The 17,428-nt window shown below is 41.8% G+C and overlaps 1 protein-coding gene across 2 annotated transcripts in view; it reads right to left on the bottom strand.

The window, feature by feature from the left end:
- The window catches only part of GSR (glutathione-disulfide reductase), a 58,933-nt gene that overhangs the window by 25,577 nt on the left and 15,928 nt on the right, over nucleotides 1-17,428 (bottom strand). For both annotated transcript variants that reach the window (XM_067721582.1, XM_067721581.1), the window contains exons 2-3: nucleotides 3,764-3,790; nucleotides 1,085-1,173 (exon numbers count right to left, since the gene is read on the bottom strand). In XM_067721582.1, coding sequence (XP_067577683.1) covers nucleotides 1,085-1,173; nucleotides 3,764-3,790 — 116 coding nt within the window. The remainder of the gene's footprint in view (nucleotides 1-1,084; nucleotides 1,174-3,763; nucleotides 3,791-17,428) is intronic.

Below are 17,428 nucleotides of genomic sequence, written 5' to 3'. Positions count from 1 at the left end.
AACTAAGATCCTGCATGCCGCAAGGCGTGGCCAAAAAAAAAAAAAGTTTATGGCAGTTCCTTTAGAAGTTAAACACGGGGGATTAAGAGGTACAAACGATTACATATAAAATAAATAAGCTACAAAAATATATTGGACAGCACAGGAAATATAGCCAATGTTTTATAATAACTCTAAATGGAGTAAAACCTTTAAAAGGTGTGAATCACTATGTTGTACATCTGAAACTTACATAATATTGTATATCAACTATACCTCAATAAAAAAATAAATAAAAGGTATAAAACTTCAAAAATAGTTAAATATTAATTGCCATATGACCCAGCAATTCCACTTCTAAGGATGGTCCCAAAACAACTGAAAACAGGGACTTGTAGATCAATATTCATAGCATCATTATTCACAATAGACGAGAGATGGAAAAAACCCAGGAGTCCATTGAAGGATGAATAGAGAAACAAAGTGTGGTATGTAAATATTAGGGAACAGCATTCAGCCTTAAAAAGCAATGAAATTCTGACACATACCACAGCATGGACGAATTCTAAAAGTGCTACGCTAAGTGAAATACGCCAGGCATAAAAGGACAGATGTTGTATAAGGTACCTAGAATAGTCACATTCATAGACAGAAAACAGCATAGAGATACCAGGGGTTTGGAGCAAGGGAAGACTGTTTAACAGGTACACTGTTCTGTTTGGGATGGTGGAAATCTGGAAATGGATGTTGGTGATGGTTGCACGACACTATGAATATACCTAATGCCACTGAATTGACAACTTTAAAAGGGCTAAAATGAAACTTTCACGTTGTGTTGTGTATTTTAAAACCACTTTATTGATGTATGACTGACATACAAAAAGCTGTACATATTTAATGTATCAACTTGATGAGTTTAGAGATAAGTATATGCACAAGTAAGTCATCACTGCAATCAATGCCAAAAACATATCCTTTACCTCCAAAAGTTTATGTTATATACACTTTGCCACAATAATACACCCTCAAAAAATGTATGGCTTACTTCACTATGAAAGAAAAAATGTACGTTTGTAAACAGAGCCCTCTCAGCGTTTACACTTACCGCCAGCTGAATTTACCCTCACAGCTTTGAAAGCCATAATCAACGTGGTCATGCATGAATTCAGAGTGGACAGCTGTGTTCCACATTACCTATAAAAAAAAGTACCCAAGACAGTAGTGCATGAGTCCAGAGAAAAAAGAGAAATTTTTTTCTACAGAAAGGTAATATATAATAGTAGATAAAGATATTGACCTTTAACTTACAAACAAAACTAAACATTTTAAAAGAGAAACTTCAGAAATATGACCAGATAGATTTCATAGCGAGACTTCTGAAATGTTGGGGGAAATTAATTCTATTGTTGAATTCCACAGTTTATATACTCTGTAAAAGCAGAATATTATATGTCTCACAGTTCTTCCATTCAAATTTACTACTGCTTACATTCATTTTAAGTTTCAAATTTCTTTAAGCCTTGCCTTCTGTGCTCAATTTAAGAAATGGAATTGCATCTGTTAACTTTAAGATTTAGAAGGAAACTATTAGATAAAATTGAGCACTGGAAATTTTAAGAAAATGGATTCCTATTAACTACAAACGTGTCCCTGTAAGGATATATGTAATCAGACATGTGGAACTCAAAGGTTAGCTGCGTCTCCTGTGGGATGTAGCCTATAATCTGTAAACCAACTGATCATCACGAGAACTGAATTGAAATCGGCATCCAGAACTCTAGATGACAAACTACCATCTTCTTTGTCAGACACGCCAGAGACATGACTTTTATTTATTTATTTATTTATTTATTTATTTATTTATTTTTGGCTGTCTTGGGTCTTCGTTGCTGTGCGCAGGCTTCTCACTGCGGTGGCTTCTCTTGTTGAGGAGCACAGGCTCTAGGCGTGCGGGCTTCAGTAGTCATGGCACACGGGCTCAGTAGCTGTGGCTTGGGGGCTCTAGAGCGCAGGCTCAGTAGTTGTAACACGCGGGCTTAGTTGCTCTGTGGCATGTGGGATCTTCCCGGACCGGGGCTCGAACCCGTGTCCCCTGCATTGGCAGGCGGATTCTTAACCACTGCGCCACCAGGGAAGTCCCACGACTTTTGACAAGCCTTTGATTCCTTCTTTGTACCTTCCTCCCTTTATGCCTAAAGAAGAATAAATTGATGACTGTGCTGGATTCTTTTAACTGAGGTGCAATTCTATCAACTGCTTACCACAATGGTATCCAAATACTGTCCTCAGAAACATCATTCAAGCAACTTGAGAAATTCAATTTTAGAGTGGCCAGGAGATACCCAACGTCACATGCTATATGATTTTAAATTGGATAATTTATAGGGAAATAGATTTCTGTTTAAAAACAAAAACTACTAACATCAAAATAAAACAAAAAACCCATGACAATCTTGACACGTCTTTCCAGGAGAAAAACTGTTCTTGTCTCCCTGGGAAAAACTGATTCAGAGATGCCCTGGAGCAGGTGAAAGACCAGATGGCTTGAGGCAAACACCTCACTCCGTGCAAAGTCACCCAGGTTCCATGTAGTTAACCAGAGCCACATGTAGGAGGGACATCCATCTGCCACCATCATCTACTTGGTCTTGGTCATATCAGCACTTGGGCTTACAGTGGGGTATAAACTTTTTTATTTCCTGGCTGGATCTTCTATTGAGAAAAAGTTATCCCCTGCAGATGGACAGTGCTTTTCTTTTACACCATGACTATAAACATTTTGTTGGTCTTTGTTCCTTCTAGACCATCAGAAGCTTGAGACCAGACACTGTGTTCCATTCCTGGTTATCTCCCCTCTGTGTTCCCACAGGGACTTTGTCACTATGGGAACTTAACCGCAAGGTTCATGGCCAGGATGAATTTCCTTTGTATGTATGATGCAATTAGTATCCAGGAGCTAGTATTTCTGTGGTTATCTCTCCAGCAGCCCCTCCCTCCTTTCTTCCTGGCTGAAAATGCCACTCACTTGCCCATTCTCCCCTGCAGGGGTAGCTCATCCTGGCCAGGAGAATCTAAAGCAATCTTCAGGGGCAGTGCTGGGTGAGGACATCCTGCCTGGAGCTCCACGAGCCATCCTGTAGCCATGAGGGGGCAGGGGTTACCACTGACCATACACCTAGGATACCAGAGCAGAAAGATGGAGAGAAGCCAGGGTTCTTTCAGATATCCTTAAGTGCTAAGCCAATCTCAGAAGCTGCCTATCTCCTGGCCTCTTTATTTCTTCCTCCAGGCTTCTTAATAAATGATATTTAAAAATACAAATAAAAACTATCCTATTGAGCTTCCCTGGTGGCGCAGTGGTTGGGAATCTGACTGCCAACACAGGGGACACAGGTTCGAGCCCTGGTCTGGGAAGATCCCACATGCCGCGGAGCAACTGGGCCCGTGAGCCGCAACTACTGAGCCTGCGCATCTGGAGCCTGTGCTCCGCAACAAGAGAGGCCGCGATAGTGAGAGGCCCGTGCACCGCGATGAAGCGTGGCCCCCGCTTGCCGCAACTAGAGAAAGCTCTCACACAGAAACGAAGACCCAATGCAGCCAAATAAATTAATTAATTAAGTAAATTAAAAAAAACTATCCTATTGTTTAAGCCCTTTTAGTAGCTTTCTCAGTTATTTTTTGCAGCAAGAATTTTAACTGGCACATTTGAAAACATCCTTACTGTGATCATGATTTACCAAATATGTCAAAGGAGTGTGGAAGGAAGGAGAAGTAAAAGTTCTACCTTTTTGGGTACACATCCAACATTCACCTAGAAAAAAAATAAAAAGCACATATTTTAAGATTATTAAACTCAAACCATCAAACAAACATGCAGGAGATGAATCCCAAGCATCAACCCAGGAGACTTCCTTGAGTTCTAAGTCACACTCTACAGCTACTTCCTTTTTTCTATTAGAGTTGGAAAACATAGGAACATTACTTTCCTTGTATGAGGAGGCAGAGAATTTTACTTATGAGTATTTTCTCAAGAAAAGCAGTTGAGGGCTTCCCTGGTGGCGTAGTGGTTGAGAGTCCGCCTGCCGATGCAGGGGACACGGGTTCGTGCCCCTGTCGGGGAGGATCCCACATGCCGCGGAGCGGCTGGGCCCATGAGCCATGGCCGCTGAGCCTGCGTGTCCGGAGCCTGTGCTCCGCAGCGGGAGAAGCCGCAACAGTGAGAGGCCCACGTACCGCAAAAAAAAAAAAAAAAAAACAGTTGAGAAGAGACGAGGAGGAAGGGGAGGGGAGAGGAGGGAAAGGGAAGAAAGGAGGGAAAGGGAAGAAGGGAGGGAGGGAGGACAATTCCATTTCCAGGGGAGGGGGATGCTCTGCAGGGATGGTAATAGGTCAGGAGGTGACCAAAGCCTGAGCTTGCACAGGTCCAAAGGAACAAAGCAGAGAGAAACAGCACGGAGGTGAGAGGACCCACCAGCTGAATAAAGGCAACTGAACCATTTGAGCAACTGTCCTAAAGGATTTCTGGGAAACTTACCATGGGTAAAACACCCAGAATGTCCCCTTTGAGAAAATCTCTAGTGGAAAACTACATTATTTTTCAAGATCAAAGGACAACTGATGAATCAAGCAGTCAAGTTCATCCAGGCTATTATCTAGCCAGCTAGCTATTGATCTATCTCCATGCTTATATACTTGTTAGAGATAGACACAAACTTGACTCAGCCTTCTGGCAGCCTACACACAAAGGAAAACACAAATAGTTGTAAGATTTCACGTAAAAATTAGACAGTTGTTTAAGAAAGTAACTATTCATACCCCTCAGACTAGAAAGAAATTCCTTGCAACAGTCCTTGTAAACTGTGATGTATATGTTTATACACACATTTTTGTTTATATCTGTTTTTTCCTTTTGATCACATCCTAAAATAACCTGGAAAAAAATTGTGGTTAAGAGTAACACTAATTAGAATTTAGACAATGACATTGTACTATAATTATGTAATATGATAAATATCGCTACATGGGCGATATTACAACCTATAAATGAATCAGAGTAACACACTGTACGCCTTAAACTTACACAATGTTACATGTCAAACTTATACAATTAAAAAATATTTTTTAAAGAGTAAGACTGATTAAAACTGCACATACCATTTGGCACATACCATTAGAACTTAGCAATTCTAAATTTAGGAATTTATTACAAGAAAGAGTCACATGTTATGTTCAAGCATCCAAAGATACATGTATGAGGATGTTCCCTGTAGTGCTGTCACAGTGAATAACTGGACACAAGTTAACTACCCAACAGTACGGAAGCATTATTACAGGGAAATTATTGTACACTGAGCCTATGGAATACTCTGCAGCCGTTTAAAAGGACACAGATTTCTATTTACTGTTACAGAAGGTGTTCTTAGGATATTAGGTGACAAAAAGAAAGCTGCAGAACAATTTGTTCTGCATGTTCCAATCTGCATTATATATAATTGCAAATGTACACATACATTTAAACAGTTTGAGCAAATATTCCATGTTCTTAACAGCAGTCATCTCTGGGGAGGGAGAAAAATTTCATATTTCACTCTAAATACTTTTTATAATGTCATTCATTACTGTATAATTCATTTAGACCAAGAAATAAACCAAAATGATTTTATCTGGGTAGTGGAATTTAGATGGGTGATTCTTTGATCTCTCTTGTTTATTTTCAATATTTTTTATAATACAATTATTTTTCTTTTATATGGAAACAAATGCCTTCTAGACATAACTTATGTCAGGTACCTGTAAGCTCTGCTGATCATGACCATAAGGAAAGAGGCGGGCTCTCTTGGTGTCCAAAGAACACAGGTCTGGTGCCAAGCGTATGACTAACGTTAATTTTTTAGAAGTTTCTGAACTTTTTAACTTGCGACCATTCATTCATTCAGAAGTACTGATGAAGTGCTCACTCACTGCTGCCAGGCATTATGCAAAGCAGAGCACTCAGTGGATATGGTCCCTGCTCTCATGGAGCCCACGGTCCTGACCTGGGAGAGGTGCTCAGCCTATCCAAGATGCTGGCTCAAGAGACAGCAGCAGAATCAGCCACATTCCCTAAAATTTCCAAGTCTTCGGCCAGAAATCAGAGGAAGAAGGTGGTAGAAAATTGTGAGCTTCGGGGGCTGGAGAATCTGTATTCCAGCACGGCACACTTTGGGTCCGGGGTCTATGGCTGAATGGAAGCCCTTGACCTTGAAGCACGCCTCCTATTTTGGCAGCTCCTAGTGATAGGCCTCCAGGGTTTCCGACGGTTTCAGAAACCTCGAACACTTACTTCAGCGCAACACAACTGATTATCAGATGGCTCTTTGACTTGGAAGGGAAGAAAAGAACAACTGGTTACCTACAAAGCTGGGGAAGCCGGGGTGGAGAGCTGTGTGCAGTCCTGTTCAAGCCTCCGTCTCGCTCTCCAGCTGAGGTTGCTTTAGGTTGTCAGAAAGAGAGCTCGGGCGTAGAGTCAGACAGACAAGAGTTTGAATCCTCCACTTCCTGGAAGTTGGTGGGTAGCTTGCTAAACCCCTCTGAGCTCAGTTTCCCATTCCATAGGATAGGAATGATAATACTTACATTCCAGAGATTTTGCGAAGATCAGAGATAATGTACGTAAAGCACCTCTTTTCTAATTCATGATAGGTGTGATGATTGATGCCATTGACCCCTCTGAATTATTCCTGCAGTCTGCCAGCTCCCCATGGGTACAAAAGCCGTATGGCAAACAGAGGAGATAAATTCCCCGGTGGCCGGCTCCCTTTCAGAAACAGATCAACAGATGGCAAAGAAAGCTTGCCTTCCAGAATGGGGCACTAGGGTCACGGGTTGTCAGGGCTCTGACCTCCCAGGAGTGCACACAGCTAAGACCTGCAGCATACCACGCTTTCCACCTGGCAAATCCCCCTGCAGAGCCCGCATTCTCTAGGTGGGCACTCACCAACTATAAGCCATGGGAACAGAGACAACCCAGTGCCAGAGAGATTCCTGCAGTTCTGCCTCCCTCTGCAAACTGATGGTCCGTCTCTGAGAACTCCCTCTTCCAATCTAGTGCTCAGAATCCTTCCGTTCCGTGGGCCTGCCGGCACCGGCTCACAGTGAGGACGGGGGCCTCTCCAAACAGGGACAGAACATGTGAGGAGTCTGATGATACCTGTGGCAAAATTCAGAGGTTCTCCACTTCCCTAGGGCTGGCGCTCTTACCTTCAATTCTGCCCGGATAAGTAAAAACCACACACTGCCCATGTCACTGGTTAATTTACAACCTCACCTGTCAAGAATGTCACCTGTGCTTAAGTAATAGGAGCTTCCTTCCTCTGGTTTCCCCCTTTCTGTTCCCCATCACAGAGTTGCCTAATGGTTCCTATCTAGTGCAGGACTGATATGAGGAAGGAGTACTCAGAAGATGACCAGTCATCATTCACTAAGCAAAACAGTATTGGTTCATCAGCACATTCTTTCAGATTGTGCAAGACACTGTTCTAGGGGCTCGGTACTGCTGACCAGAACAGATAAAGACCCCTGTTTTTATCAGCTTTACACCAACAGTTATCAAGCAAGATGCTGTCTGGACACCACTTGCCCATGTCCTTTCACAATTCTGACACTAACTCTGATGTGTGTTTTATTTCTCCACACAATCAAGCAATTAACTCAATTCTGACACTATCTACCTGGAGACGGCATTAGATCCCAAAGGTAAAGGGCTCAGTCCTACAAGATTGTCCTATCCCCCCCCGCCCCTACTTCAGTCACCAACCACAAGTCCAGGTTGTCAGCTGTGCTTCTGAGCGACCGGCTATAGACCCAAGGTTCCAAAGACCCCTTCCCCTTTCTTGGGTTTGATTAATGTGCTCGAGTGGCTCACAGAACTCAGAGAAACATGTGATGAAACATTTTCCTTACTAGATTACCAGTTTATTATAAAAAGTTATAATGTATCTCAGGAACAGCCCAATGGAAGAGATGTACAGGGCAAGGTACCTGGGAAGGGGTGTGGAGCTTCCGTGTCCTCTCTGGGCATACACGCCACCCTCCCAAAACCCCATGTGCTCGCCAACCCGGAAGCTCTCTGAACTCTGTCCTTTCGGTTTTCTATGAAGGCTTCGTTACATAGGCACGGCTGACTAAATCATTGGCCACTGGTGATGGTCAACCTCCAGACCCTGTCCTCGCCTTCCCAAGGGCAGGGGGTTAAGGCTGATGTTCCAACCCACTATCACACGGCTGGCTCCTCTACCAACCAGCCCTCAGAAGACACCTCATTAACACAAACTCAGGTGTGGTTCAATATCCAGACACCCTTACCCCTCAGCATGTAGTAAATTCCAAGGGTTCCAGGAACTCTGTGCTAGAAATGGGTACAAAGGCCAAATACATATTTCTTGTTATAAATCCAATATCACACTCTGGCACATATTAAACATTCAACATCCATGTCTTTACCTTCAAATTTCAGATAAAGGTTAGCCCAGTAAGGCATCTACCTTGAAAAAGAGAGAAAGGAAGAGGGAGGGAGCAAGGAAGGAAGGGGAGAGAGAGAGAGGAAGGGAGGGAGAGAGAGGGAGGGAGAGAGAGAGAAAGAAAGAGAAAGAAAGGAAGGAAGGGAGAAAGAAAGAAGGAGAAAGTATTCTGTGTAAGGCAGAATCTAAAGTAAGAAAATGAACTGATACAAGAGGTATTCAAATGTTAGAACTAAAATTATTTTGGTTCAATTCTTATTTCAGCAGAACTTTAGATGAATGTGAAATCTCCAGTCCCAGGGATCAAACTTCAATGAACTCTTACTCTGGGGCATCCGGGGAGACCCAGACACAGCTACAAGAGTGTCAGTTCTGACACAGCTCAGGAGTTGTCAGTTTTCTCTACCACCTGACACCCACTGAGTGATATCTGGCCCCAAATCTCTTGCTTCCCCCCTTCAAAAGAAAAAGGATCTGGGATCCCATATCCTATTTAATATCTCATGTTGTAACACCCAGTGAATAAATGGTTACTAATTATGACTGTTTGAAATCCACTTACAAATGTGGAAGGTCATTAGAATTGCCGTAAAATTCCTTTAATTCCACTCTACCAGAAAAATTCTCTGCTGTTACTTGTTCAAGGTACCTTTCGCAAAGAAACAGGAACTCTGAGGGATCAAGAGGAAGTCTTTCTTTTTCTGGCCCTGCAGATTTAGTGGGTTCTGAGGCAGACGGCAAAGCAGTATTACTAAGACTGATGCAAAAGATTAAACAATCAGTAAGGTAAATCACATATATACACTCATATGTATAAAATGGGTAACTAATATGAACCTGCTGTATAAAAAAATAATAAAATAAAATTCAAAAAAAATAAGGTAAATCAAAAGACAAATTTCAATAATAGGATTTGCCTGCTTGAACTAACCCTACCCTTTCTGATCACTCCTTTCTTTGGCATTTATGAACACAGGCGTGCCGCATTTTATGAAACTCTCAACCCAGGAAACAAATTAGAATTCTTTTCTGGTTTTGAGGGATCCTTGTCAATACAGAAGGAACTAATGGCAGGGTTCCTTAAACTGAGATCTCCTTTTAGTAAATGTCCATTTAAAAATGCACGTTCAAATAGAAGGGGCTTTCACTTCTATGTTAACTTTTTACAATGAGCCAGTATTACTGAGAAGAAAATGAAAAACATTTTTGAAGCTGCTGTAGTACATGAAGTATATGTGGTTTAGCACATTCAGGTGAACTTGGTTCTGTAATCCCCAAACATTTCTGAAAACAGTCCTTACTTAATGCTGCTCCTTGTTTATGAGGAACAAAAGGAATGAAAATCACAACAATCATTACAATAATGATCATCTCAGTTCCCCAGCACCGTTTTCCTTCCAAGTCAAACCCATAAAAGACATCCACCCTTGTCTGCTCATCTTTGTTCAGACTTTTCGATTTATGAACAAAATATCACCAGACTGACACAGGCCATCAACTTTTTACTTGCTAATACCTACTTTAAATCATACAACTCTTTACTATCATGCTCATTTCATATAAGAAAGGATGTTTTAACACCAAACGACATTGCCTTAAAATACTATATTGAACTTTATGAATAAAACCATTATACTGTGAAAAAACATTAAAAAAAAATAAAAATGCATGTTCAAACTTGGAACAGCATACTAATATAAGTGAAATAAGCTAGTCACAGAAAGACAGATATTACGTGATTCCACTTATACAAGGTATCTAAAATAGTCAAATTCATAGGATCAAACAGTGGAACAGTGGTTGCCAGGGACTGGGGGGGTAGGGAGTAGGAGAGGGCAATGGGGATTTACTAATCAATGTGCCCCAAATCTCAGGTAAGCAGGATGAGTAAGTTCTAGAGATCTGCTGTACAACGTTGTACCTACAGTCAACGATACTGTACTGTATGCTTCAAAATTTGTTAACAGGGTAGATTTCGAGTTAAGTATTCTTACCATTAAAAAAAAAGAAGAAGAAAAGCATGTTCAGCCTACTGGGGATACAGACACTATAATATCAAAGTACACGCTATCACCTCCAAGTTAGTTTCTGATTTACATGTCGCTGAGTAGTTGTTTTCGGCCTAGATGAATACAAACAACCCACCAAGGGGCCTGTTTCTCAGGCCTCTTCCAAAGCCCCCGCTCCTCCTGCTGGCCTCTCCAACTGGTGTGTACAGCACAGCTCACTGTGACATTAATGATCAAGAAGGCTTTTGCTAGGTACAAACTTCCAGTTATAAAACAAACAACTTGGGCTTCCCTGGTGGCGCAGTGGTTGAGAGTCTGCCTGCCGATGCAGGGGACGTGGGTTTGTGCCCCGGTCCGGGAAGATCCCACATGCCGCGGAGCGGCTGGTCCCGTGAGCCATGGCCGCTGAGCCTGCGTGTCCTGAGCCTGTGCTCCGCAAAGGGAGAGGCCACAACAGTGAGAGGCCCGCGTACCGCCCAAAACACAAAAAACAAGTCACGGGGATGTAACGTACAGCATGGTGACTATTGTTAATAACACTGTATTCCATAGATATATTTTTTATTGAATGACATCACTTCTATGTGGAATCTAAGAATTACAACAAACTAATGAATACAACAAAAAAGAAGCAGACTCATAGGTATAGAGAACAAACTAGTAGTTACCAGTGGGGAGGGAGAGAGGGGGAACATAGGGGGAGGGAAGTGGGAGGTACAAACTATTGGGTGTAAGATAGGCTCAAGGATGTATTGTACAACATGGGGAATAGAGCCAATATTTTGTAATAACTGTAAATGGAAAGTAATTTTTTTTAATGATATAAAAATTTAAAAATGAAAAAATAAGACACTAAATTTCAATAATAAAGATTCACATTCATAAAAATACTTTATGTGCAAGCAAAAATGTTCACTTAACAAAAGAAAATCATTTTATCAATACTTTGCAGTTTACACGGCTTGTCACTATTTTTTTTAATAGATCTTTATTGGAGTATAATTGCTTCACAATACTGCATTAGTTTCTGTTGCACACCAAAGTGAATCAGCCATATGCACATATGTCCCCATATCCCCTCCCTCTTAACCCTCCCTCCCACCCTCCCTTACCCACCCCTCTAGGTCATCACAAAGCACCGAGCCGATCTCCCTGTGCTATGCTGCTGCTTCCCACTATCCAACTATTTTACATTCGGTAGTGTATACATGTCGATGCTACTCTCAGTTGGTCCCAGCTTCCCCCCCCACCTCGTGTCCTCAAGTCCATTCTCTATGTCTACATCTTTATTCCTGCTCTGCAACGAGTCTCATCAGTACCAGTTTTTTTTTTTTTAGATTCCATATATATGTTAGAATACGGTATTTGTTTTTCTCTTTCTGACTTATTTCACTCTGTATGAGAGACTCTAGATCCATCCACCTCGCTACAAATAACTCAATTTCGTTTCTTTTTACAGCTGAGTAGTATTCCATTATATATATGTACCACATCTGCTTTATCCATTCATCTGTTGATGGACATTTAGGTTGGTTCCATGTCCTGGCTACTGTAAATAGTGCTGCAATGAACATTGTGGTACATGACTCTGTTTGAATTATGGTTTTCTCAGGGTATACGCCCAGTAGTGGGATTGTTGGGTCGTATGGTAGTTCTATTTTCAGTTTTTTAAGGAACCTCCGTGATTTCCATAGTGGCTGTATCAATTTACATTCCCACCAATAGTGCAGGAAGGTTCCCTTTTCACCACACCCTTTCTAACATTTATTGTTTCTAGATTTTTTGATAGTATCCATTCTGATAGTGTGAGGTGATACCTCATTGTAGTTCTGATTTGCATTTCTCTAATAATAAGTGATGTTGAGCATCTTTTCATGCGCCTCTTGGCCATCTGTATGTCTTCCTTGGTGAAATGTCTATTTAGGTCTTCTGCCCATTTTTTCATTGGATTGTTTATTTTTTTGATGATGAGCTGTTTGTATATTTTGGAGATTAATCCTTTGTCTGTTGGTTCATTTGCAAATATTTTCTCCCATTTTGAGGGTTGTCTTTTTGTCTTTTTTATGGTTTCCTTTGCTGTGCAAAAGCTTTTAAGTTTAATTAAGTCCTATTTGTTTATTTTTGTTTTTATTTCCGTTACTCTAGGAAGTGGGTCAAAAAAGATCTTGCTGTGGTTTATGTCAAAGAGTGTTTTTCCTATGTTTTCCCCTAAGAGTTTTATAGTGTCTCGTCCTACATTTAGGTCTTTAATCCATTTTGAGTTTATTTTTGTGTACGGTGTTAGGAAGTGTTCTAATTTCATTCTTTTACATGTAGCTGTCCATAAAAGCTGTTAAGAGGGTAGATCTTAAAAGTTCTCATTACAAGAAAAACTCATAACTATGTATGGTGGCAGATGTTAACTACATTTAAGGTGTTGATCATTTCCCAATATATACAAATATCGAATTATTATGTGTACATCTCTAAGTAATACAATGTTATATGTCAATTATACTTCAACTTAAAAAAAAAAAGGTTTTGTCTGGCGATCAGTCCTTATTAGTAAGAACTGTACGCCTATACCACAAGAAGTGGGTCAGTCTTTGCCACAGAATCAGTACAGTCAGAAAGAACACTGGAACACATGCTCCTACAGGCCTGGGGCAAAGGGAATAGTAAGTCAGAAAGAACTTTTTCCTCAACCTGACTCTTCCCTTATCTACATGGGCAGAGAACTGAACCGCCCTGAATAGCAGAGACAAAGCTCCCAGAAGGCTCTATTTCACCTTGGCTTTGGGCCATCTGTGCATTTCTTCTTGGTTTGCACTTGATCATGAGAAGCATTATACCAGCAGACCTTGGAGATATTGCAGATTCAGTTCCAGACCACCGAAATAAAGTGAATATCGTAGGAGTCACACAATTTTTTTGGTTTCCCAGTGCATATAAAAGTTACGTTTAGGGACTTCCCTGGTGGCGCAGCGGTTAAGACTCCGCCTGCCAATGCAGGGGACACAGGTTCAAGCTCTGGTCTGGGAAGATCCCACATGGCGCGGAGCAACTGGGCCCGTGAACCACAACTACTGAGCCTGCGCATCTGGAGCCTGTGCTCCGCAACAAGAGGCCGCAATAGTGAGAGGCCTGCGCACCGCGATGAAGAGTGGCCCCCACTTGCCGCAACTGGAGAAAGCCCTCGCACAGAAATGAAGACCCAACACAGCCAAAATAAATTAATTAATTAATTAATAAAAAGTTTGAAATATTGCGAGAATTACAAAAATGTGACAAAGAGACACGAATGAGCAAATACTGTTGGAAAAATGGTGCCAACAGATGTGCTCACCGCAGGGTTGCTGCAAACCTGCAGTTTGTAAAATAAAAAAAAAAAAAAAAGCAGAACCTGCAAAGTGCTATGAGTTATGCCTATATTTACCTTTCTGGAGACTCCCAAAAACTGAACTTGAAAATTAACTCATGTATTTTTCTGCTCTGAGAAATTACTTAATCGCAGTAGGCACTAAAAGATTATTTTTAATTGAATCCTAGAAAAACAGATGATTTCTTTCAGTTTCCCTCTTTTAATGCCTAACCTAGTACTATTATAATTTTTTGCCTGATCCAGAAAAATAAAGAGTAATTTAAGAGTGGAATCTGGGCCTTCCCTGGTGGCACAGTGGTTACGAATCTGCCTGCCAAGGCAGGGGACACAGGTTTGAGCCCTGGTCCGGGAAGATCCCACATGCCGCGGAGCAACTAAGCCCGTGCGCCACAACTACTGAGCCTGCGCTCTAGAGCCCATGAGCCACAACTACTGAGCCCACGTGCCACAACTACTGAAGCCCGCGTGCCTAGAGCCCGTGCTCCACAATAAGAGAAGCCACTGCAATGAGAAGCCTGCACACCGCAACGAAGAGTAGCCCCCGCTCACCACAACTATAGAAAGCCCGCGTGCAGCAATGAAGACCCAACACAGCCAAAAATTAAAAAAAAAAAAAAAAAGAGTGGAATCATGTTGGAGACTTCCCTGGCAGTCCAGTGGTTAAGACTCCATGCTTCCACTGCATGGAGCACAGGTTTGATCCCTGGTCGGGGAACTAAGATCCCACATCCTACACGCAATGTGGCCAAAAAAAAAAAAAAAAAGAGTGGAATGTTATTAGAGCTACACCTGCCTCTTGACCTAGTTTACCCATCAGAAGTTTAGTAGCAGTACTGGCTCTCATTGCTTATTTCACTCTGAACTTGAGGCGATCAGAATATGCCACCCCAAAACATGCTCCTTTGACATAAAAATTATTTTGAGGTGAAGACAATTAAGAAACAGCAGACACAGGAGGAACTCTGCTCTCGCCCTTTCTACCTAAAAGCAAAGCTTAAATTTCCCTTTATGAAGGTGTTTCCCACCCTTATCCTGTACCAGCAGCAGAAAAACTCTTATCACTGGAGATGGAAAGGTAGCACTGAGATGAATCTGCACAAAAAAACCTTATTAAAGTAACCCTTATCTTCCATTAGTTTCCCCCCACATATTTACCTTCCCACAATTTACCGCCTCTAGAAGCCCAAGCCCCCTTTCCTTTGTCTAGTCACTTTTCCACAATTTGTCACCCTTTGTTAAGTTGGCATTAAGCTCCCAGGCCTAAGAGTTCCTTTTTTTCCCCCACTTCTTTTCTGTGACACTCATGTGTGCATATGAAATAAACCTTTTCTCCCATAATCTGTCCATTTTCTGTTTAATTTGCAGGCCCCAGCTACTGAACATAAATGGGAAGAGAGAAAGTTTTTCCTCCCCTAACACAATACAGAGCAAAGTCATTTCATACCTGAGTTTCTTAACAGTTTAAAGTGATAAACTCCATCAAAGAAAAGTGAACTCTCAGGTACACCAACACAGGTCACTCATCTTGAAAATACCCGTTTGCTCGGAAGGGGCCTACTCCATTGTATCACAGAAGAGAAAAAAAAAAAAAGCATTCCGGAAAAGGAAAACTGAGGAGGAGTCAGGAGATCAAGGCAAACAGTCACACCATACAGACCCCCATGGAAGGCTCTTACTCCAGAAGCATGAAATTATGAAACCAGGAAATGAATGACTCTAGGCCCAAACTCATTACCATCTGATGCCCACAACTGTGCAGGGTTCTCCAGATTCATTCTAATGCTTCCATAGGGTTCAAGTCTTCACACAGTTCCTGCTCCCCATGAAACCCCCAGTGCTGAGTTGGGCTCAGGTACACCAGAATCAGAATGGGGCTCTTTAAAAATACACCTGCTGGGGCTTCACTCCAGACCTAGTAGATCAGGAGCTCTGAAGTGGAGACCCACCTAGTAGATAAGTGCTTTTAAAGTAAATAATGACTGTTTCCTAAGAGGCAGAAGTAGGAAGGTTCCTCCCCTGTAGCTGAGAAGAATGCTTAAAAATGTTCATCAAATCATAAATTACTCCACACAATTACACAGAAGCCATGGTTTGGCTGCTAATTAGCACAGCTAATAACCTATGCTAATTCCATAGGTTATTCTACACTTGGTTTGTTTTCAACCACATTTTAATTGACATTCAATTTGCTCCTTGGTAAAAATGAGGGTCCAGGGCTGGAACAGTGCTTCTAAATTCCTATAAGGATTTGTGTAAGTTGGATCCTTAATGAAATGAAAGCAATGGGGCCCATGCTCCGTTTTTATAAAGCTAAAAGTATTCAATTTAAAGGACAGTCAGGACTTCCCTGGCAGTCCAGTGGTTAGGACTCTCTGCTTCCACTGCAGGGGACACGGGTTTGATACTGGTGGAGGAACTAAGATTCTGCAAGCTGCGTGGCAGCCCCCCCCCACAAAAAAGAGTTAAATAAATAAAAGGCTATCCCTTACTTGAAATTATAAGCTTCCTACTTTTAATCAAAAAATCGTTCTTGATGAAAATGATAGTGATAGAAGAATTTTTTTAATGATCATTACTCTAAAAAAAATTAAGTCAGCAAGCTTATGTAAGTGCTTCCTATTAAAAAAACAAACAACTATAGTCAGACTGGATTAGTAGATCTCCAAAATCACTTCCAACTCCATCAGTCCATGAGTCTAAGTTTTCATGGAGGAACGCTAAAAACAAAAACTGGTATCCACAGCAACTTAAAAATTTTACCAAACTTTAGAATTAACATGCATTAATTAGCATTTAGGAAAACAAAAAAAACCTGGTTAGAGAGTCAACAGTAAAGAAACTTCTGACTTTCCCAAGGGACATTTCTCAACAGTATCTCCAGTACAAAGCCACTTTTATCGTGTCACTCTCCTGCTCAGAACCCTTCCACAGTTCACTGTGCTTCCAGAAACTCTACCTTTTTACTACCACCTGACCATCAGCTTTATAGGAGACGCCCTCTGCTCCAGTCAATTTTTTTTTTTTTTTTTTGCGGTACGCGGGCCTCTCACCGCTGTTGGCCTCTCCCGCTGCTGAGCACAGGCTCCGGACGCGCAGGCTCAGCGGCCATGGCTCACGGGCCCAGCCGCTCCGCGGCACGTGGGATCCTCCCGTACCGGGTCACGAACCCACGTCCCCTGCATCGGCAGGCGGACTCTCAACCACTGTGCCACCAGGGAAGCCCTCCAGTCAAATTTGATTACACAACATACCTTGCTTCTGTGCCTCTGCCCCTGACCTACCCTGTCAAAAAATGATATTCATCCAGTTCAAGTTCACAAAGATACTATCTCCATCCCAAAACTATCCAATGTGCCCAAGCAGAAGTGATAATTACACTCTTCTCTCAACTACCATAACAGCAATTAACATAGACCCCCTCACTCTGGGGTTGACTGTCTACATTTTGCTTCCCCCCACCTTATCGCAAATTCCTTGAGGGAAGGGACCTTTGTCTTACAAATGTTGGTATCTACCCTTTTATCTCAACCAGCCCCAATCCAAATACTTAGCACTTAGATTACGAGAAGTGAAGACAGCAA

Source organism: Pseudorca crassidens, chromosome 21 (genome assembly GCF_039906515.1).
Source record: "Pseudorca crassidens isolate mPseCra1 chromosome 21, mPseCra1.hap1, whole genome shotgun sequence".
NCBI lineage: Eukaryota > Metazoa > Chordata > Mammalia > Artiodactyla > Delphinidae > Pseudorca > Pseudorca crassidens.
The sequence above is the reverse complement of the archived record's forward strand: the minus strand, read 5'-3'. Positions and strand labels throughout refer to the sequence as shown.